This window comes from Mesocricetus auratus, unplaced genomic scaffold, assembly GCF_017639785.1.
Source record: "Mesocricetus auratus isolate SY011 unplaced genomic scaffold, BCM_Maur_2.0 Super-Scaffold_6730, whole genome shotgun sequence".
Taxonomy (NCBI): Eukaryota; Metazoa; Chordata; class Mammalia; order Rodentia; family Cricetidae; genus Mesocricetus; species Mesocricetus auratus.
This window is the reverse complement of record NW_024429184.1, coordinates 83,067,638-83,092,141: the sequence shown is the minus strand read 5'-3', so window position 1 is coordinate 83,092,141 and position 24,504 is coordinate 83,067,638. Positions and strand designations below refer to the sequence as shown.

At 38.7% G+C, this 24,504-nt stretch overlaps 1 protein-coding gene across 3 annotated transcripts in view; it reads right to left on the bottom strand.

The window, feature by feature from the left end:
• Dcc (DCC netrin 1 receptor) overlaps window positions 1–23,231 on the bottom strand; it is a 1,023,267-nt gene extending 1,000,036 nt beyond the window's left edge. For all 3 annotated transcript variants that reach the window (XM_040741618.1, XM_040741619.1, XM_040741620.1), the window contains exon 1: window positions 22,403–23,231. In XM_040741618.1, the coding sequence (XP_040597552.1) occupies window positions 22,403–22,493 (91 nt within the window). In that variant the 5' untranslated portion in view covers window positions 22,494–23,231. The remainder of the gene's footprint in view (window positions 1–22,402) is intronic.
• Window positions 23,232–24,504: the final 1,273 nt, after the last annotated feature.

Sequence of the window (24,504 nt, the reverse complement as noted above, 5' to 3'; positions counted from 1 at the left end):
CTCTTCTATGAGCACAGACCTCAGCCCTTTGAAGCTGATTTAGAAAATTTATCACTATATGTCTTCTTCTCTACCCAACATCACAAGTTCATTTGCAACTCACAGGCCTTAGAGTCAGGTCATGAGTGGGCACCAACTTAGGACCAGGACTTCATCAACCACTGTTGTATATGTGCCAACTTAAGTCTGCTTAAATGCTGAGTCTGGGGTGATGCAGATAGGTCCTGAGTTCTTTCTTTCCTTTCTTTCCTTCTTTCTTTCTTTCTTTCTTTCTTTCTTTCTTTCTTTCTTTCTTTCTTTCTTTCTTCCTTCCTTCCTTCCTTCCTTTCTTTACTGATTTTTTGAGATTGGCTTTCTCTGTAACTTTGGAGCCAGGCTGGCCTCAAACTCAAAGAGTTCCGCCTCCCTCTGCCTCCCAACACTGGGATTAAAGGCATGCACCACCACTGCCCAACCCTAGTACTATATTTCTAACACACTCTCATAGGATGATGGTTCTGACCCACAGGCTGCACTTGGAAAAACAAGATCTTGAGGCCAGTGGGAATCTCTCAGTTCTTAGAATAAGTTTTTTCTCTTCACATAGAAATAAGGAAAATCCATTCCTAGCACTTTATATCTATTGGGGGTCATCTTGGTGGAGAATAGCAGTTTCATGTTGATCATGTCTTATGTTACCTACTCGACGAAGAAATGTATTTAATAATGTTTTCTTCTAGATGTGCCCCTGTTCGTTTGTTATGAAGAGAACATTATTAATATGTTTTCACATTTAATTATTCATTTATCTGTGTGTATGAATTTATTTGTGTGGTATATGGGCATGAGCAGAGCATGCTGTGGTGCAGCTGTAGAGGTCAGAAGGTAAGTCTCAGTTCTCTCCTTCTGTATGTGGTTCCTGGGGAATCAAACTCAGGTCATCAAGCCTTTACCTGCAGAGCCATATCAAAGATCCACAGCTATAGGTTTTAATGTGACACAACAGTAAATATTTACCAAGTTTCACACTAATTGTGTAGCAGATAAACAATAAGAAAAGAAAAGAATACCAATGAACAGGCAACTCCCCCTACCAAAATACAATGGTAAAATATGTAAATTAACACAGTGCAAATGCAATAACAGATATAATAAAGATACAGAAATAAATGTATTAACGTGTTGAAAGGTTCAGGCTTTGAGCCTCAAATGGTGGTCGTCAGTTCTGTCATATTACTAGCATAACTGCACTGCTGGATTATCATGTGAGACAAATTAGGCAACTGAGTACAGGATTCCCACATTTGTAAGAAACAGAGCAGAATCAATTAGTTTTAAGCTGTAAGTTTTAGGATTAGTTTATTTTTTGCTTTGCACTTCATAGATGAATCCACTTACACACCCTTAATCCTGCATATAAACAATACATTAGTACTAGCAATCCCAAATTGGTGCTTTCCTTCTAGCAGTTGCAAAATAATAAAATGCTTCAGGAACTGAGCATTTGTATCCAATTTCACTTTTGGCTTAGTTAAGCAAAATCATCATCCCTGAAAAAAGCTTTCAATGTTTTTCAAGCCAGTTTCTTTGCTGAAGCAGCTCTTTTCATAAGATCATACAATCTTCTCTGTCATTTCTTTTTTTCTTTTTTTTTTCTTCCTAAATGATGCACCATCTCTTTAAGGGAAGATTGGGTTATTGATTAATTGATTATATGCTGCTCACAAATGCCAACTTAAGCACAAGTAAAGAGACACTATTGAATGTTCATAACTCAAAGCTTGCAAGACCACACTACATGGTTGCATAATTATCATCTCCTACTTTAATGAAGACATAGCACAATGCTTTGTTGGTGTAATTTACACAATATATCAAAACTATGTGAAATTTTCTTTATACTACAATGAGAAACTGCAACACAACACACATGTAAATTACAGAGCTTAGCCTGGTGGTTAAATCAGGGCATTAGTATTCTGAAGCTGTAGTGGGAATGTTAGTCTTTCTAAGGTGACAATGGAAGTCTTCAGAGGAAATTAAAGTCCATGGTGCTGACTTGGAACTTGCTAGTGGAAACCATGACATTTGAAAATGATTAGCAGAAAATGGAATTTTTATTTGGATACTCAACAACCTACATGTGTCTACAAATAATAAATGGCTCATAGTAAAAATCACCCATTTGGAGAGGCGAAGTGAATGATACAAACAACAACAATAGCACAATAACAGCATCTACTGTTTGTCTAGGATGTAGCACAGACTGAAGGACATGTGCTTTTGTGCAGGGATTTAAATCATAGCTCTATAATTAAGTACCATGAATTCATCGGGGAATTTAACTCTCTTTTTGGTGTCTAATTTGCTCCATCTGTAGAAGGGCATAGAAGTAGTTCCCTCTTCAGTATGAGGAATATCTAACAATATGGGGCTATGTGGTAATTAGGAATGAATGTGGAAAACCAGAATACAGAAATTTAAAAACCAACTGGATGTGATTACTTACCTAACCAATAAGTCTAGAAGTAGTTGATCTTAAGGTGGTAGAAAGGGACAAAAGTTCATTATGGGCTCAAGACTCTCTTTTCTTCTATTCCTGAAAAGGATAGCTAAACACAGGCCCTGTGAAGTTCAATAGTCCTCTGCACTGCCCTGGCTGAAAGAATGTAGCCAGTGGTGGAACGCAGAGGCACTTTTCTTGGGATACTAACCTGTTGTTTTCTGAAATATAAAGGAGTCTTATTATTCTATGTGTTTATCAGAATTCAGCACATGGCCTGTCTCAACTTCAAGTGAGTTTAGCAAATGATATTTTAACTGACATGTTGCTGTTTAGAATAAAGTTGAGTCGTGTACTTAGGAAGATGGTAAGGAGAAAATAAATATTTCATGAGTGGTACCTGTTAGTTCACTGTGAAAGTATACTGTTCCATATTAGCTAATATTGTTATTTTAATACTTTAGTATATTCCTTAAGAACACTGAGAACATGGTGTATTAGTCATAAACCAGACACATATTTAATTAGATTAAACTATCTCCTGTATAAGTGACCAGTAGTAAGGACAGAGAATAGTAGGAAGGACAAGAACAGAGAGGGAATCAACCTGTTTCATGTTCTATCATTTGACATAGTAAACTCAGGCAGAACCATGCAGCTGATTGTCAATGCACATAGGATTGCCTGCATTTCCTGGAAAGAGGTAGCGGCTACCTGAGGCCCTGGAGATGGTCCATCAGGCTCAGCTGACAGTCAGAGTCAGACATGTGACAGTTCCCATCAGAGATCCATCACATACTTCCTGGAACTATTAAGAGACATGTAAAGGAGCCATTGCAGGGGACCAAATGTAATGATGGCAATGAAGAAGAATTTAGGTTTCATATGCTAGTGCGGTCAAGCACACTTTTACTGTGTATGTGAGGTGATGTGGAAAATAATCTACAGGAATATTTTTCAAATATATTTCAAGAAATCTTTTTTTGAACTGAAAGTTGCTTAACTCATACAAGGAAATGAAAGGTCAAACAGATAGATTGCCTTGCCTTGCTTATCTTACTTAGAAGGTTCCAGCACTGGGATTTAATGTCAACTCTGCAATCATAACCTGAATTCAAAGCCTGGCTGAAAAATCAGAGTGGTATTATGCCTCATGTTCAGAAGAATGCCCATAAAAGTATAGTGATTTTCAAGATTATGTACATATCATATAAAATAATCTAGAAAGTGTGTTAAAGTTTTCTTTTCTCCTCCTGGCCTGCCCTGGAGACCAGATTAAGTATGTATGAGGTGGTGTCAACACATGCAATAATGTAGATGTGACCAACTTTGAGAATCTAGCATGCCAAGGGTAACAGAAGAAACATTGTATTTCTCAGAATAAGGATCCAAGAATGAATTATCATTAAATAGGAAGAAACTCCTTTGTGCAGTTGTAATACCCTCCATGAACTTTACTATTAGGAGATAAATTGATATTCTTGGAAAGAAAATATTTATTTTAGAACTACTTTTAATATGTGAGAAATTGTGAAGACAAAGTAGAAAATTCAATATATCACACATGAACTTTTCATTAATATTAACAATGAACATTAATATATTACACTTATAAAAATATTCACTGCCAACTAATATCCACACTTGCTTCAGACTTCATTTTGTTTTGACCTAAAGCTGTCACAGCAAGTTAACCTATAATATTTTGGCATCTTCACTTCTTAATTCCTATTGGCTATGAAAGTTCACTAATTTCTCAGATTTTATTTAGGAATGCTTTGAAGAACATGGGTCAGATATTTGTGGAATTTCACTTGGGGTAGTTATTTAGTTGTAATTTTGTTCATTTGTTTGTTTTGTAAACTGGATACATGACTATTTGAGAAGAAGAAACCTGAACAGAGAAAATGCTTACACTAGGATTGCCCACAGGCAAGTCTGTGAAACATTTTCTTGATTAATGACTTCCAAGTGAGGGTTCAATCCTCTATAGGCAGTGTTCATTCACTCTTGGGTAAGTGATCCTGGGTAGTATTCTTACAGCAGATAGTCTAAAGCAAGCCGAGCAATCCATGATGATAAAGTCAGTAAACAGCACTCCCTCATAGTCCATCAGTTCTTGTTTCCAGGTTTCTGCCTTGAGTTCCTGCTCTGATTGCCAACTGCACAATGAAACATAAACTATGCTCTGAAATAAACCCCTTCCTCCTCAAGTTGTTTTTGCTCATGGTGTTTATCACAGCAACAGAAAACAAACTCATACAAACTATAATTTTTCTCATAAAATGGGATTACATATTAGAAGAAGGAAGGCCACAAGGGTACCATTCTCTTCCTATCACATGAAAGCTACCTGAGGTCAAGAGAATCAATCACTGATGGCTGTGACCTTCATCATCTGGATGAGAATGAACTGGGGCACCTAACTCTCAGGTTTTCCACTGAAAGTCCATTCTGCTTACCTCCAGATAACAGGTTTTTCTCTTTGAAAGGAGGTCACCAAGTACAGCCAATACCTACTAGGCTGGGCTTAGACTCTATCCAAATGCCATAAAAGTGGAATGTTTATAGATATACTTTAGATATGCTCTACACATTTGACTATAATCTTCTATTTAATTACTTATTCATTCATTTATTTATATCACCACAGATTCTGATAATTATTTGAATTTTTATTTAATTTCTTTCTCAAATGCTACATATCTGACTACCCAGAGCCCTTCTCACTAACTCTTGAGTCACTTTGCCATCTTCCATTATTATAGATGTTTTTCTTCCTTTCCATAAACAAGAACTTCCTTATTCTTTATTGTCTTGTACTCTTAAGATGCCCCAGGCTTATCTTGTACCCTTTCTACCGCAGTCCTAGATTCAGCTATTTCTCTGAGAAACCCTCATTGTTTCTATTGCAAAGTGTTGAAGGAAATAAAAATATGGATGCTAAGTAAAGACAATATATCAGAATACCCTTGCTTTGAAAGTAATAAATTATACACTGGCATCCATTAAGAGCCAACACCAGAACAGGAGTTCTCTTTCACAGCAGATAACTTCCTTAAAGAACAAATGACATAATTGAGTAATTCTCTCAGCAAAGATAAATAGCAATCCTCATGAACTTGTTGATGTAACAAATGATTTGACTAGTCATTCTGCCCCCTTGAGAGAGATTCTTGACAGCCAAGATAGAAAATACATTTCAAAGGCATGGAAGACAGGAAAGTATCAACACAACCAAGGAGCAACATTATTTTCATCATCATCATTTAATATTCCTTACTGTAACCTTATATGAATCAGGAGCTTTAGAGAAAACACAAAGGAAGTGCTATATAAGGGGCTATAAATTGCAAATTGTGGGCTGAGCTACTTGCATTTTTGGGTATAAAAATGCACAGAAATTCTTTGACAGACTAATTCCTTTGGTATATTAGTAGTTAGAGATGATACTTCTTACCAATGGCTATCTATACATTTTCAAGTTGTGATAAAAGAAATAAGATGGGCACACTAGTATCCAGCAGAGACTTACTGCTGCAGTACACAATATGAATTTGCTTTCTTGGTTAGCATATCTCTGTGTTAGAAATCAGTGCCTGGTGGCATCTGATCTTCTCTGAGCAATCTGTTCTTTCAAGATCTCTGTAAAATTATTGGGAGAAGGCTTGCAGGCAGAATTTCTTCATTCTAAAATTATATTATTTATGCTGTCAATCACTTCTTAGATGACCTTGTCACTTCTTTACACCTCTTTCTCTCAAGCTTTTCATACATTTATTTGAGAAGATGCTGGTGAACAGAGCACCATTGCTGGTGATCAGAACTAGGGCCAAGACAGAGCAGGAAATTAGCTCTCAGCAGTGAAACACTGCCATTGCTCTTGTCAAAGGTAGAGTAGCAGACATCTCACACATCTTACCTCATCCTTTCTTACTTAGGAAGTATTTCTGATGCTGTTGCTTGCTTTCTCATATCTCCCACTTCATTCATTCATACCTGATGTGGGAAGTCCTGTGTCAATAAAGCACTGCTGGCCAATAGGAATCCAGATAGGTGGGACTAGGAGTCCAGGAGGACTCTGGGAAGGAGAAATACAGAGAGTCAAGATGTAACGCCATGGGGTAGGAATCCCGGAACTATTCTCTGGTAAGAGAAATACTTAGATTAACAATTATGGGGTAATTACTTAAGTCAGAGCTAGCCAGTAAGAAACAAGCAAGGCCAACAGCTTCATAATTAATATAGCCTCCTGTGTGTTTATTTGGGACTGATGCAGCTCTAGAACCAGGCTGGCGGGAAGGCTTCTCTCAAAGGAAAAGGCTTCCCTTTACACATATCTTAATAAGATAATAATATCTAGCCTTTGAGCCTATTGTCTTCCAAAGTATGTAAGTCCTATTCACCAATCATTTTGTTAACTGTGAAGACAGTGGTACTTTTGTCTGTTTGCCTTTTGGTGTGTGTGTTTGTGTGTGTGTGTGTGTGTGTGTGTGTGTGTGTGTCTGTGCTTAAAGCAGAGTTTTTCTTTCCAGCCCTGGCTGTCCTGGAACTCACTCTATAGACCAAACATGTCTCAAAGTCCAGAGATTAGCCTTCTTATGCTTCTAAAGTGCAGGGATTAAAGGTATGTGCCATCACACCTGACTAGTGGTATTTTCTTTATAATCTTTTTGAATCTCCTATAGGGTGTGACCACATATGATATGTCAAATGTCACCTTAATAAACATCTATGTCATGAATGGATAAAATCAAATATAACTTAATGTGTTCTATATGCTAATGACAGACAGTATATGTTTGTGAAATATATATTTAATCTAACAATCAAATGTTTTGCAAACTTAGGGAATGAGGACCCTGAATCTCCATGACATCTTTGACAGTGCTGGGATTTATACTCAGGTGTGTAAAAGTGTTTTATGGTAATCATTATTAGATTTGTGATGGAGGATTCTCACTGAATGAATCTGGTGTCCTCTTTCTCATCAGTCCAATGACACAGCAATTTGTAACAACCCCAACAGTGTTTCAGTATTTGATCAATTTTTTACATAAAAAATTCATCCTCATTTGCCAAGTCTTTCTTACTTCTGTGGTATTGATATCCACATTGGTTTCTACAAAATTGACATTTTAATATTTTGCCTCATCCAAGTGTTCAGGAATGATTGTCATAGAGTAAACCCAGAGACTATCCTTGGGATTGCTATTTAGGGAATAATTATTCACTTCTTTTTCCCTTTCCATATTCAGGTGGGGCAAGGCCTTGGATGTCTTAGGACCAGGGATTATGGAGATAGCAAATTCTGTTGAGTCCACACATTTGCATTTAACATTTGAGGGATTTCCTTGACTTAATTTCTCAAGGCACTCTGGAATGTTGCCAGTAAAGTTATTAGTAGAGCATATACAAAAGGGGAGAAAAGGGGGAGAAATAAATGGGAGGTGGAGAGTAAAGATCAGAGAATAGCCTTGTTTGTATTAAATAGCTCAGGAAGTTAGAAGTTTGCCTTGTGGTTGGCAGAACATTCTAAAGTAGTATACACAGGAGAACATTCTGAGTCTGTGCAAGCTCATGAATAATCATCATGGGGAACTCAGTTGTGAAAAATCTGCTACACACAATGGAACTCAAAAGTGGTCTCTCCTTTCCTGGCTGTATGAGCAGAGTGGTGGTCTAAAACGAACCATCACTATAGAGTGTTCACTCTGACTTCATGGTAGGATGAGAGGGTAAAGTCTCAATGACCTAATGATAAATAGCTAAGAGGTAACTTTAGACTGTGAAAGAAAAACTTCTTAATAGAACTTGCTATTGTCTCTACCAATTGTCTCTCCATGTGGTGAGCGGACTGCTAGCCACATAGTGGTTTTCTGGGGGATGCTAAAATTAACATTAACTTAAGATATTACTGCCCAGCAGAAAACAAAAACACTGAGATTCTTCCCATATATATCCACATGAGAGCAGCCTAATTCAGGGTGACCAACAATTACAGGTTACAGGAAGCTGTTTCATGATTGATGCTGTAAATCCTACTTCCTAGGAAGCCCCCAGCAAACAGGAAGAAATCACCACCCTACAATTCTTCTAGCAACTCAGGCAGTACAATAATGCTCTCTTTTGCCTTTCTTTTTTCTTTCTTTCTTTCTTTCTTTCTTTCTTTCTTTCTTTCTTTCTTTCCTGTACTTCTCAGTATCTTTGCCTTGGGTTTTATTCTCTCTTTTGTTCCTTAATTCTTTTCTGAAAATTGATTGAATTCTTTTGCTAAGTTATAGCAATGGAAATGTAGTTTCCCTGGGAGGCAGTTCACTCCTCTATAAATAGGTCTTAACTCTGACGGGAAAAGTAAAATAGCAGCCTTACATAACCTTTCACAAAAGCCCTACTCATTTTCTAGCAGGACCAGAGAAGGGCCCACAGTTCATGAGCTAAGCAGAAACTTGTCTCACCAGTGGGAACACTAGCGATTTTCATTCAGACTGATCTAGTCTGCACAGCTGAGCCCTCATGTCCTCTCCTACTCCACTGTGATTTGGAGCTCTGGTTAAATCTTGTCTCTCAACCAGGCAGGGCTGAGCAAAGCTTCAAAGTCTAGCTGAGAGAACTCTCTGTCTGAAAGCTGTACTCCTCTTTAAACACCTCAGTGAGGCCTTTTCTTTCCCCTCACAGAAACTCAAACAAATGAACAGTTGGTTTGTTTCATGCCCCAAAGACCATTTCCAATCAAAAGGTAAGGTTCAGTTTGGGGTCACTTCCACCAGGGTCTCACTGTTAGCATGTGTATACTTTCAGAACAGACCTGAAGGACACAGAGTGTAAATGACTTGGGGCTCAGGCATCCCTTTATGTGCCTCCCTTTTCTCCTGAATCACAGCATTTTCAAGAAGGAAGAGAGTGGCTGGAGGGAGAAATGGAAAATGAAAACTATCAGACCCTATTTGAAGTGTGTCATCTCCTTGAGAAAAGGAGAAGAAAGACAGATTGACTACTCAAACAGTTTCCAAGGGGTTTCTATCTCGAGGAAAATGAAGCATGTCATGAAATCTGAGAGATACTGTAGTGGCTTACTTGTTGACCATTTCTGGCTGTAAAGACTGAGAAAGTCTCTCTCTCTCTTAGGTAAATGTTTCTAAATCACCTTTCACTTCAAAAGATCAATCCCAGGCAATGACCAAGTTTTCTTATTTTCTAGTGAGTCTCAGGCTGATATGGATATTTTTGTTCTGTGGAGAACAGCTTGAATAACTATTGCAATACCTTAAGACAATGAGAATCAATTCAGTGGCTGTGTATCACAGTTGCCTAAAGCTAAAAAATAGTTTGAGGAGTGTCTATCAGATATTCTAAATTAGCTTGTATGAAGAGAGCCTTGAAATAGGTGAAGAATCAAGAAGATAGGTGTGTCTCTACAACAAAGGCCTCAGGGACATATTCTACCTTGTACCATTTGCTAACAAAATAATAATTAGCTTCTGGACATTCATGCTAGGTAGCTAGATCAATAAGTCTGAAGAAAATGCATGTAGCTAAAATAGGAAGAGGTAGTAATTAATGACTGTTTGAATCTAGAATCTACATGAGGTGTTATAGGCTATCAAATTTGACCAATATTATACTGAGTCATGACCTACAAGCTGTGTCTTGAACTCCTAAATACAGCAAAAGCATAGGCAAAGACTCACTAACCCATATTGATGTCAAAATTATTAGTAAAATATGACTAGTTTTATTCTTACACACACACACTCACCAATAAATTTGAGGAGGATTTTATAATGGGCACCTATGCTTGTGAATGTAACATTTGTAAAGTCTATCTTAATATAGCCCGAAATAAGATTAAATTAACAATAGAATCTACTTATAGTAACTATAAGTAAATTGAAATATAAACTATCTGTATAATTACTGGTGTGATTTTTATCACTAATTTAGAGGTGGCACATATAGGCTGACTTTCTGTCCTTTTAATAAAGAGGGTGGGTGTTGAAACACACTGACAACAAGTGTTTCAAACACATAACTTGGTTCATGTTTTGTCTTTTTTTTTTGTATTCTAGATTAGGTCAGCTCTGTCTTCATGACCAAAGACCCCAGAGCCAGAACCGATAGGTATGAACGGACTCCATGGCACAACTACTATCAGGCACAGTAATAGCTGCAAGCCACTGACTTCTTGATAATCTGCAGATTAAAGCAAAAAGAACATTTAACACTATTTGAAGAAATAGCAATGTAGAGAAAATATGGCGGAATGCAACATACTGGAATAAATATGATCCACAATTTTAAACAACACTTAGGTTTACTGTTATATCTCATTGAGAGAAATTAGAAAAATAGTTTTCAGGAGGTAACCCAATGAAGAAATTTCCTCATGCTAATCCTAGTACTACAGACAAGTGAAATCCTTTTCTTTCTTTATACCCAGTAGCACTGGCCTCCTGAACATGAGTATGTACCTTTCCCTAGCTTTCCATATTTTCTAAAACTGTTTCTCCTTAACTATATTATTTCTATCAGTAAAGTCCAATGGTCCACAAGTAGGGGAGACTAGCTTATAAATTCATAGCTGACTGATGAATTGGGGAAAGGGTTTTCTAAATTTTATGATGTTGGAAATGTTGTTTCGGCTAGATATCTGGTATCTTTTTTTTTGGGTAAGTGCTCTGTTCTTCGGTTGCTGTTGCCTTACTTTGGGTCCCAGTCAAAGGTGGTGGCTTTTGGATTCCTGACAGAGAGTATGACTATGTCACACACAAAGGAATGATCATGAGCTAAAGGGAAAGACTAAACAGAGCTGAAGAAAAGAGCTAGGGGCAACCCTAGGTCAGCTGCTATTTACCTCAATTTTAAATAATGCGAAAATGTTAAAGAATGCTCCGTGGTTTGAACTCATTTCAATGGGTTTTACCAGTGTTCCCTGAGTATGAAAATCATATGTTGGTGAGAGGATGGAAAAGGTTTTGCAGCCTCATCTAGATCACTACCATACAGGAATATCCTGAAGCAAGATACATTGATCTTTTACAGTTTACTGACTTTTGTAGTTCTCTTACCTCTTGACTTAGACAATTGCCTTTTCTTAGCTTGTTTTTCTTTGTCTGCTCCTTATCAAATACCTTCTCCTTAACTTACTAATTTATTCTTCCATTGCCAGTTCAACCATGATTTTCTCAGAGCCCCCCCCCCCCTTTTTTAACTGCTCTGTGGACACCTTCTCTGTCTTCTATGCTTTGTCACTGTAAAGTAATGTTTTACCTCCTATGCTTGTCGACTAGTATACTCATCTGAATGGCCTCCTAACTCCATCACCACCTTAAACAATGTGCCTGAACCATTCAAAAAATGTGGAGAAGTCATAGAGGTGTGCTGATGTGTTTATAGAACATTTGCCAAGATCTGCAAGAAAAACGACACTAAACTTCATTCTTCCCACATCTATGTCTTAGCTTATTCATATTTTATTTCATTTAATTTTACTTTATTTTGTTTTGTTTCTATTGTTTCTTCTGTCTCTGTCTCGCTCTCCTCTCTCTGTCTCTCCCCCCCCCCCCCCTCTCCCACAACAGGATTTTGTTTTGTAGCCCAACCTAGTAGTAAACTCACTTAGTAGTTCAAGGCACTCTCACACTCATAATCTTCCAAACATCACCCCCTAAATTCTTGGATTATAGATGCCTTTATGTCATTGCATCCAGCTTAATTTAAATATGATTGACAATTTTTATACCCCAAAGCTTCAAAACAAAGCAACACACACACACACACACACACACACACACACACACACACACACACAGAAACCCTCAATCTAAGAATTCTAAAACTACAGGGAGGAGAGAATTGGTTCTGTGGGCCCACCCTTCCGGTATTAACATATCAATGGTAGAATGCATAAACATCGTAGTTGACATTTTTTTCAATTTCTCCACTTTGTTTATATTTTTTCTTAATGAATATTTTGTTCTCCCTTACTTCTCACTCATCTAAGTGTATGCCTGTTTCATTGACTTAGGGATGAACTAGTGAAAGACAGAAATACATTAAACATTCCATTTAGCTTGTCATAACCCCTGTTAAATACCCATAATTATGACCTTGATTTAAACATTTTATTTCATTTGATCTTATCATAGCTCAACAATTATCTTGAACATTGAAAGAGCTACATGAAAAGTGAAAGAGCAAGTTATGGAAAACAAAACACATATCCCTGGGTATAACATGGGGGAAAAGTATGATGAATCTATATTTTACAGTGCATTACTTGGGAAATATTATCTAGAAAAATCACACTAAATTTAGGACTTTTGGTTACCAGAAATAGCTAAATAAACTAGAGGAAGTTCAGGTTTTTTTTTAATGTAAGCATGATTAAGCTTCCATTTGCATAAGAGGAAAAAATTAAGTGAACTAAATCGCTATAGTTAGATAAAATAAAGATGACTCCAGGAAACAAAAACAATTTAGAGCTAAAATTATTCAGCCTTTGTCTGAACCATAGAAAAGGCAGTCTTATTACCAAAGGAAAACAAGAGCCCTGGCTCCATGGCACAGGTGTGAAGAATATTTGGAACAGCGTTATCTAAGATGGATTACAAAGTAAATTTTCAACACAAAAACTGTTGTGTTGCTGAAATGCTTCCCAAGGGAAGTAGTCAACAAACCATCCCTTGAGATGTTTCAAACCAGAGAGAAAATAACTAGAAATTGTCCTGCAGGGAACAGCTCTGCCCAGACATTAGACATGAAAGGAAAAGCTTTGCAGATTTTCTCTCTAATTTATATTCTTCGGAGATCCCATGAGGCTGAGCAAAGATATGGGAACAATGGATGGAGGACTCTCAATGCAGAGGCTTGAATGTCTCAGTCTTGTCTCATAGCTCTGAGTCAGCACAGAAGGCAACCTGCTAGAGAGACCACTCTCAGCATACCCAACTGAAGTATTTAATCCAGAGACCTTTGCTAGGCTGTCTGATGAGACAAAGTGGTATAAATTAGGAACCTATATAAAAGATGGAGGCATATATTTCTTCAAGCACAGGTCATCTGAAACCCACAATCATATACACTGTAAATCTGATAATGATTTTTGGCCTGTTCATTTTATTTGCTTTGGAAACATATTCAAGGTCACATGACCAGATTAGGATGTATTTTCATTAAGATTTGGTATTTACCATTAGGACTATAATTCAAACTTCCTTTGGTTTAATTAGATTCAGGAGAGTCCTAAGGTACCTGAAACTAAGCCTGGTGCTCCAGGTCCCTGTTTCCCTATAAGCTGTTGTCTATATAGGCATCATAAGCAAGGTAGATAAAGATACAAAGACAATAAACAATCTTAAAGTGAATAAGATCATCTTTTCTAGATAAATTTAATGTGCATTTTGGGAAAGTGCTTAGGAAGTGTCTGGGGTAAGATAAACTTGGTGTAACATAAGGTAACAACATCCTAAATGTTAGACTACTGATGACACTATGTTTAAAATCAAAAGGTTGATTAATTAGAAAAACAGAATAACCACCAATAAAATGAGTAAGATAAAATGGATGTTCAGTTGGAGAAACAGAATTATCGAAGTATCTTGCTGCAACCACAAATGGCCAACAAATTTATGAGAAAAAATGTGCAGTTTTATTAGCAATCAGGGAAATGCAAATTAAACCCATAATGAGATGTTAATTCACATGCACCAGATGAAGGCAAATTAAGCAAATGAAAATACCAAGTGTTGGTAGAGACATGAAACAAAGAAAATTTTCATATGTTCCTCATGTGGTGCTATAATAAATGTGGTATGCCATTGGCACTTAATACAAAGATGTCCTTTACATGACTCAGAATTTCTATACCTACATGAACACCTGGAAATAGTGGTTAATTTTCACAATGTCTAGAAAAATGCTTAAATCATAAAGATGGACAACACAAATTTGGAGTTCAGAAAACTCTGTCAATAATAATTTAGGTAAGTTATAATCAATTAATGTCATTGAATACTACAAAGTAGAGTGGCTGAATATAGCCATATGCACATAAATAGGTAGTCTCAGATACTTAATGTTTAGCCATAAGGCAAATCAGAAAAAAAGTGTATTTCTTTAGTTACAACCACATATAAGGAAACAAAATAATGTGTTAAAGAAGGATACATTTGTGGCAATGTTACAAAATGCAAACAAAATAATGTGTTAAAGAAGGATACATTTGTGGCAATGTTACAAAATGCAAGGATTAACACAAAATGTACAAATGGTTAGGAAAGCACTAGCATTGTTCTAATCCACAACTTCATTATCAAGGAAAATTATGTTTGCAAGGAACAAATGACATCCAAATTAATATATCAGGTTTCAGAAATGCCATAAAGCCATTAATTAAATACATTAGGGCTCTGTCCTTTACCAAGGGACTCAGGTCCCAATATAGAGTCACTCGTGTTGCATAAAAGACAGTATCTGTAACACTGAGCAAAATAAAATGAAAAAAGAGGACAGGAAAGAGTTTCAAGTAGATATAACATGTAAAGAAAATACATTTTCTGAATCTAGAATCATTTTTTTTAATATGTCACAACCAGAAACTTGGGTCCTAAAGTTTAAAAAAGTGATGCTATATCTTCAGGTTTCCCAAATATAATTCACATAATGCAAAAGCTGTATCATAGTGATGTCTTGAATGTATGACAAACAGGTTAAATTCTGTTCTACATATTAAAAGGCAATTAAGTGGGTATTTTTTCTAAAATCCCACTGGTGAAATCTAAAATATTGAGACTTAACAAGAAGACTACCTTATTAAGGCAAATTGCCTCAGTTAGTACCATTTATATCATATCTAATTATTTTATACTACTATGAAAACATAAATATAGATTTAAGAACATTTTAGACACCCTAGAATAAAATTATATTATAATCTTCCTTATTAGGTCACAACTCAAAAAAGTGATATTTTTTATTAAACACAATATAAAGAACCAACTAGTTCAACAGAACATGTTTGTCCTAGATAGTGTGGAGAATTGCCTTCTCTTAAGACCCACATATATAAGGAAACTGTTGTGGAATATTTGTTTAACTATATAAAGATGTATTGCATTTGTTTATGGAATATTTGTTTAACTACATAAAGATGTGTTGCAATTGTTTAATTATGTAAAGACATGTTGCTGTTTTAACTTGCCTACCTAAGGTGCCTGATCGGTATTAAAATAACTGAACAGCCAATGGCTAGGGAGAAGTTACAGATGTAACTTCAGGGCAGGGAGACTAGGTAGGAGGAGGAATTTAGGCTCAGAGAAGAAGGAAATGGAGATTACAGGGAGATGTTGGGTGCCAGCCAGACAAACACAGAAGAAAGTAGGGTATACAGAATGAAAGAAAGGTAGAAAGCCCCAAGGCAAAATGTAGATGAATACTAAAGGGTTAAATAAAGATAAAAGAGCTAGTTGGACAAATCTAAGCCATGGCTGAATATTTATAATTAATAATAAGTCTCTGTGTCTTTATTTGGGAGCTTGTTGTTGGTTGGCAGCCTAGGGAAAATGCAACTACAGAAAACAAGAAAGAAACTTCTAAACTGCAAGGAATGCCCAGGAAATTCTGTATAAAAGGCAGCCAGCAGAAACTACATGTCCAACTATTGCGGCAGACACTGGTAGGATTTGCTGAATGAGGCAGAGGCCAGAGGATCACAAATTTGAGGCCAGCTTGAGCTACACATTTGGCCACATCCCTAATAGGATACTTGCCCCATGCATATGCTTGAAAAAGATAGCAGCAGCTCCACCAATCACCATAAACCTGGGAAAGCTGGCTCAACCCCTCACCTGAGAGGAGTTGTCCCAAAAGCCTGGACCTATCATTCAACTGCCATTCAGGCAACATCCACAGACTGAAGTTGGGACACCCCAATCTCTATCTCATCTATGATCTTCTGGATTGTTTAAAGGAACTGATGATGCAGTAACCATAGCTGCAGGATCTCCATGGCTAGGTACAACAGTAGGCTATTGGAGAAAAATGTTTATGGGGGTCCAGTTTTGATGGTATACCAAAGCCAGAGGCCTCTAACCTGACCAACAACTCATTGTACAATGAACATTTGTAAGTATGCTGTTTGGTCAAAAGGGTCTACTTCATGATACACAAAAGCTCCCAATGCCATTAAGATGAATGAAAAATTGACGGGGAGGCATGAAAGACAGAGAAGTAAAATATTTCCACTATTTTTAACTGTTGTTCATTTTTATTATTTTTTAACTTTCCTTTGAGGGGGCACTATAAGAGTGGTGGGTGGATATGGAGGGAGTGGGAGGTGAGTAAGATCGGGATGCATGATCTGAAATTCCCAAAGAATTAGTTTTTAAAGGCTATAGAATTTGGTTTTGTGGAATTAAGCATATATATATGTATATATATATATATATAATTGTAGAATCATAAATGAGTTATAGGTATGGGTGTTTGGCTCCAGAAATTTAGCAGAAATATCTCCCAGTGAAGTCATGCCATAACAGTGTAGTTGAGAAATATGATCAATAAATATGAAATGATTTGTGTGTTTCTCTGCTGGACTTTACCCCAAAGTAATGAAAGCTGTGCACATTATGGTTGTTTAGAACTGTTCATAGAAAGCAATATATACTCATATGACCATTGGCAAATTACTATCAATAATGAAAATAGAAGTATGTTCAATCATACACATTATTACATATTTCTAAATCACGCCATAGGATGAAGTTGGAACATTTCTGAACTATCAAGGAAAATATTTTTACTTAAGAGTTGTGTTAAAGGAGGTTTTTAAACCTCAGGCTAAATTTTTCAAAGAACTTTAGAGCTCTGTAGTAATTTTGATCATCAATCAGCCAACCTGTATTTTTTCATGTTAGTAGAGTGCTGAAGCTAAGAAATACATAGTGAGGAAGATGACACTCATGTGGGAGAAGTAAATGTGTGGTATGAAATTGTGCTGCAATTTACATGAGTGCTGTGATTATAAAGGTGCATAATAATTTGCATTTTTTCTGTTGCTCACTTGGCATGTGTAACCTGTAATTTTGTCTTGTGAATTTTTTATTGGTCTACAGGGAAAACAATCTCAATTGCTTATCCTTCCTCATCAGCAAGTTGAAGATTCACTTTATGAGATCTTAGTTTGAAGGGAAGTGTCTTAAATATATTGGAACAGGGCAATGTCATGGACATTATAATGACAGTGAGAAACACGCTGAACTCTGAAAAGAGAAAAATATTGATAAAAATTAAAGTTGCGTACTTCAATCTAGTACTAATTCACAAGCCTACCTTAGGGTTACCCATTATCCTGTAGGACTCACTCCTTTCCAAATACTGAGTTTAGTGTTTTCCAATTCTGAATAAATGGTATCCCAAGCCAGTATTCAGTAAGGTCATGAAACTCTGAAGACTGTCTCTATATTGTCATACTGGCACAGAGAAAGCAGAAAAGGAAACCTCATACTTTTTTTTTTTGGTTTTACGAGACAGGGTTTCTCTGTATTGTTTTGGAGGCTGTCGGTCCAGCCCAGCCTCGAAATCCCAGAGATCCACCTGCCTCTGCCTCCTGAGTGCTGGGATTAAAGGCATGCACCACCACCGCCCGGCGGAAACCTCATATTTTTATTTTATTAATTTTAAATGTGCACCATACTCCCCATTCTATTTCAGAAATTGTGGTATTTTTCTAAAATCTGATGAGTTTTTTAATCAATAATTAGTCACAAAATCCTCAGTTGGTTTGTGTCATTATTCTTTTAACTCAAGCAATACTAAGGTTTTCTGAAATTTATGTAAACAGTTCATCCAAAAAATCATCAATGGAGATAGAAGAAACTATATCACTTGAAAAGATGTTTTTGCAACAAATACCCAGACATAGCAACCTGTTTCTACTGGCATGAGTTTTGGATGGTAATCAAGGCCAGGTCTGTGGAAACAGGGCAGAGCTCAACCCAGATCAGCACTATCTGACTAGTGAAGTTATAAGTGCCGTTATTTATACACTTGAAGGAGAAGGCAGGGGGCTTTGGAAAGCCATTCTCTGTGCAGGTACCATTGTGCTTTAACTTAAAGGCAATGATCCACAGCTACCATAACCTTTGTTAATTATCCTGACAGCAAAACGCCACAAGGAAGAAATCTCTTTATAAAACTTATGATGGTAAAATTCTCCGAAGAAATAGTAAGGCTAATTGCTTTTTAAAATATCATCTTAAGGCAGTCTCTCATGGAAAGAGTCCATTCAGGAACTTTAGTACTTCTTTAAACATTCAGATCCAGTGAAAACAAGCATGGCCAGTATGACAGGATTTAAATGAGTCTATATGCCAAGGATGGAGATCATACTACATTACATGGCATTACTGTGTGTTACCAGAAACTTCTCAGGAACAATTCGCATACATAAGAGGAATACTAGAATACTGAGTACATACAGTGAGAAATATAATCAAAGAAGAGAGAAACATTCTCATAAAAGATGTTTTTGAGGTAACTGTGCTGAGATTCCTTTAGATGGTATATCATTCCTTTATTCTAGAGACAAGCAATAACAACAGCAACAAACTATCCCAGCTCTTAAATGAATCACCTCCTCCAACTCTAGATTACTATTGGTTTAGACTAGACTCCACAGGGACATCTGGCAGTGTTCCATTCAAGAACTAGACAGGATGAAAGCTCATCCTCCTCCACCTCCTCCTCCTCAATGAACTAGGAAAGTCTGCAGAAAGGTTAACTTACCAGGGAATAAATGGAACACACACACAGACACACACACATACACACACACATACACACACACACACAAAGTTATAAATCTTTTCCCAGGAAAATAAAGTGTCTATCAGCCCCTCACAGCAGCCTTGCTGTTAAGAGCATTAAAGCAAATGCACTGAGCCTAATATATTCACATATAACACATGTGCTGGCCATTTCACATGCTTCATAACTCAGAGGGCAGCTGCTATGGGGTTGGAAATGGATACTGTGACAGGTCACTGGTGATTTATACCGCAGCAGGGTTGCAGTACAGTGGAGGGCCTGCTTACCCAGGCAACCCCATGTGCTGACAGCCTCCTTCCACAGTATAGCAAGCCCAGAAGGAGCACCTGACATACTGAGGCTCGTGGTGTGGAAAAAGGAGCAGGACAGAGCCAACAGCAAACCTCAATTCATTATGTCTAGAGTACATAAACTCTCATGGAATGTAACACAAACACACACGAATAATTAAATAACAAAGCGATAAAACTCCTGTTTGACTCATTAAATTCCCATCTTACCTGAAACCCTGGGACTCTACCTGGTGCCTCTGCACATGACTCAGGGCATCCTACAGTAGCAAACTAAAAAGACACTGCCTTGCTCTCTCAGCTTCAAGTCCTCACTCTACACAGACACTGCTCAGGGATGTCCTTTTTGTTGCAGCATAATGATCTCATTCAAATCGACAAGTTCCACATTTTGCCTAGAAAGAGCAGAAGGACCAATGCTATTGTACTGGGCTCCATAATCCTTTGTTACCAATCAACAAAGTCTTTAAAAACCTTCTGCTGAGTGGGAATTTCAATGCCTGTGAACTAGACATTTGGCCTTATTAAGGGCACCTCCTACTGGCCCTTTCTTATAGTGAGATATGCTTCTTCTGTGTCACTTTCCCAAAAATTGCTACTGAGGAAAAGTGTGATATTCAGATAAATGAGCAAAGAAGACTGGAGTGAACTAAATTAGCAAGATCTCCAAACCCACTTTCCTGGATCCTGCATGAATCACATCCCCTTCCTTTTCAAGTAGCAAAGATGTATTAGAAATGTAGTGAAGTTTAACACAAAGATCAGCAAGTATTACCCACTAAAATTTTCTTTACACATGTATACTTTGTTTAGGCTTTTTTGGGGGTGGGACTTTGATTTGTCTATGAAGAGAAAATTTTGAGAAGGGAATTAAAATAAAACAGTAGTAAATAAATGATCACAAGCACAAAAAGCTAAATGAATAGGAAGGAGAAATTTAATGTGGGTATTAATAAAACTTATCTGATCTATCTCCATTTATCTACCACCAGTCTGTATCAGGTAATAGTCATTTGGGAATGGTTTTAAGATATTGTATAACTGACAATAATATCAATTTTTGACACTTTCTTAATTCAATATTGTCAGACATGGCCTTCATGCCCCCTCTATCCTATGGGCTTTCTGCTTACCAGGGAACATCTCTGAACTTCCCTGTTTCAGTCCAGATGCTCCCAAAGTGCCAGAGAGAGGAGGAGTCAGTCTGGACACAAGGAAGGTCCAGCTGGCCTTGCTGGTTAGCATTTGCGGTTTAAGGAGGGGATTTCTAAAGACACTTTCTATGACTGCAAGGATAAGCTACCCACTACCTCTCCAAACCTAGCTAGCACCTTCAAAGGGAGTAATTACAGAGGACAAAGCCCTGGGAGAGAGGAACCAGGGAGGAGGGGACCGCCCAGTGGGAGGGGGGGCAGCAACTATGATGAGGGTGTATGATGAGGGTGCGGATAAGCGTGGCATCATAGGAGTGCATACAGCAAGCAGGCGCCCACGCGCGCGCGCGCGCGCACACACACACACACACACACACACACACACGATTGTCTACAGAAGGATGGAAGCCCAAAGTGTGTGCTCACGTTAATCCTTCTGGCTAGTAGCAAAGCTACCTGGGCACTTGCTTCATGGCCTGAATCCCTTGAAACCATGAAGCGTTTGCAACCCTTGGTTTTGCATCCTGGACCAGAAAGCCGGAGTTTAGTACTCCAGGGAGGTTGGGGACTTGACTGCTGTGATTTAATTTTATTCCCTGTTAATTTTCAAGGCGCAGTTTGGGTCGCTCCTACTCAACTCCTGGCCCCAGCTGGGGCGGTCTTTGGATCTGAAAAAAGGTCTATTCCAGAGGGATTTGCATGCTCACACAGCAGCTGTTCTGTCTTTCCCAGCAGACCTGCTCCCTATACCCAGTGCCCACCTACTTGTGGTGGAGTCCCGCAAAACCAGTAAATCTTACTACTTTTCTCCTTTTTATTCCTTTGGCCATAGAAGCCACAGCTCCGCATTCGGAGACTGCAGCACCTAGGGACCAGCCATCAGATCCTTCTTTCTCCTGCTTTAGCCCCATCTAGCCCCCAAACAGTTTTGCCATTTTTAATTAGAGACTATGCTTGCCAAGTGCCAGGGCCAGGAGGCCTATTTCCCAGAATATCAATCATTTGGAGTTGGAAGGTGTCTTGGAGACATTCGGGGACTTGCCTAAGAAACAAAATTCATCCACCGTCAAAATTTCAAATACACCTCCCTCTTGGCAGCTCTGCACCTCTTTAGGCACTGTTATGCACTCCTCCAAAGTACTCCTAATGCATATCTGTTCTATCCTTTCCTTGATTAGCAATCAGCAAGTACAAAAATTGCGAACCTAGGGTCGCACATATTCGCACAAACATCCCCCAACAGCTACATCCTGCACAGACATGCTCTAGGCTTCTTGGATGTCATCCTCCTTTTGCTCCTGTTCCCCTGTTCACCTCCCTCTTCCTAGGATTTTGAGGCTCTGAGGATACAACCCAGTTCTTTTCAACAGCATCCCCATCACTTTCACCAGCCCGTCCTCCAAAGGAACACAAGTATTTGCAAAAGCAAAGATGCAAGAGACAAGCACCAGACTGAAAATTAAAAAAACATCTTCCACCCCAGAGAGGAAAAGTCTTCTTCCTTTTATCATCTGCGAGGAAACGGTGAGCAGAGCGAGCAACGAATATCTTATTTCTCTTCCACTCTAATTCTACTCTCCAAATGAAACTGGAAGAGGAAGGGGGTAAGGGGTGGGGGAGCATAGAGAAGAAAGGAACAGAGCTCTTACCAGTGACTTGAAGATGCGCGCTGAGCAAGGAAGCTCCGAAGAGTACAAAAGCCAGCTTGGGTACCCAAACACATCCAAGACTATTCTCCATATTTCAGCCAACACCTTCGGGGCCGGGGGTCCTGGGCAGCGGTGGCACTCACACACATGCACTCACACACGCATGCATACATGCACACACCCGGGCCCACACCGAGCCCCTTTGGCTTCCTCCTCCTCGTCGTCCTCTTCCTCCACCTCTTTCTCCACCTCCCCTGCGCCTCTTCTGCCTGTGAAGCCTTTTTCCTTGTCCAGGGACACAATCAGCAGCAAGAAGAGGCAGCAAAAAGTTCCATTCGGTCCAAGAGCTCCCGAATCCCGACAACACCTTGGATAACTAACTCAAGGAAACAGAGGGACCAAAAGAAGGGGGGCACAGCTCTCCGTGGGGCTTGTGAGGCATCAATGAACTGAATATCCAGGAGGGCTAGAGAGGAGACGCAAAGCAATCCCGTGGCTGGCCAAGCGTTGAAGCTGCTTCCTAGTAGTCGGTTGGATAAAGTTGGAGAGAAAAATCCACGCTGGTGATGCTGTTCCTTTGCCTTCTCAGAGCTGGGGAACCGGGTAGGGGACAGAGGCGGGGAGTGCCGGGCAGAGTGCTCTCACTTGTTACTGGGGTGTCCGCCAGTGGTGTGTGAGCTGAGAGTTGGAACCTTACTATCCATTGATCCAGAGAAGTGGAGGGATGGAAGGGAAAATGTGGAGACCGGAGGGAAACGAACTGGATCAGGCAAAGAATCCACGCGATGGGGGCGGGGGCCTAGAGAAGCTTAGGGAAAAGGAGCGGACTGAGGCGGCTTCCAGCAGCTGTGTTCGTTCGGTCTACATATCAATGCGCAGGGATGCCCTCTGTGGGCAAAGCGTGGGAAGTCACTTTTGTCAATGGAGCCAGCGAACCTCATGAGCATCTGGAGGCTTTACAGCAGCAATCATATTTGATCTTCTGCATTCAGGAAATTATTTTATGTGACTGTAAAACCTGGGCGGGTGTTTCTGATAGGGCAAGTGGCCAGGCTTTTACTTTCTTTCTTGTCTTCTGCATTATTAAAAAGAGAAATTTTCATTAGGAAAAAAAATCTAATGCCACCCACTTCTAGAAGTGGGAAGCAGACACCCAGAAACACCCCACACTCACGAACGCTGGATGACTGCCTCCTGAGAGTAACCGATTTTTTTTTTCATTGCGCATTTTATTTCATCCCTGGTCACACTTCTCCAGAGGTGAATCAGTTGTATAGATAATTAAAGCACTCTCTATATTCTAGGTGCCTCCGCGTCTCCCAGGAAACATGAGCCTAGGAGTTAGCTTTATTCAGGCTCCATTCTCAAAGGTCAAGGAGGTTTTCATCAGTTGGGAGAAAAGAGTAAGTGGACAATACTGAATTATCATGACGACTGTGCTGATCCATGTGATGAGACTGTGTTCTCATCAGGGAGAACTACATGCCCTTCTCTACTCCCCTGACAGGACATGAAGGAAGAGTATCTGTGTGGACACACACACACACACACACACACAGTGGGTTACAGGAAATATACACAGAGAAGTCCAGAAACTGCTCCAGCCTAGTGATTCTGCACATCTCACCTTCTCTGCCAGACATCAGGCAGTCTCCATAGGAGACACAGTGTGCCTTTCATCTTCGTCCCCCTCACAGATGCTGGTAGGACTTGTAAAACAGTTCTGCAATTTTGTTAAACAATGAGATAGCAAACAAATGGAATTGCAAGGAAAACGACAAGTAGAAGTCATTCTGAAAAAAATGTTCAGCCCCACTTGTCTCTCATTCTTTGTCATACAATTTTATTTATTCCTTTTATCGCCCCCCCATTCTTTCTTGTCGCTCACATTCACAAGGTCGTGAAAGGATAAAGTGAATTATCTGTAAGAGTGAAAAGTAAGAGAGATGAGCAAAATATGGAATAAGGTTGCCAGCAGGAAAACATGAAAACTGGTCAAGGATCCTTCAGGTGCTTAGCCATGCTCATCCTTTTTTACCCTGAAAAGGTTAACAGAAGAAGCATATGTGATGACTAGATCAAAACTTCTGAAGAGTCTTAGA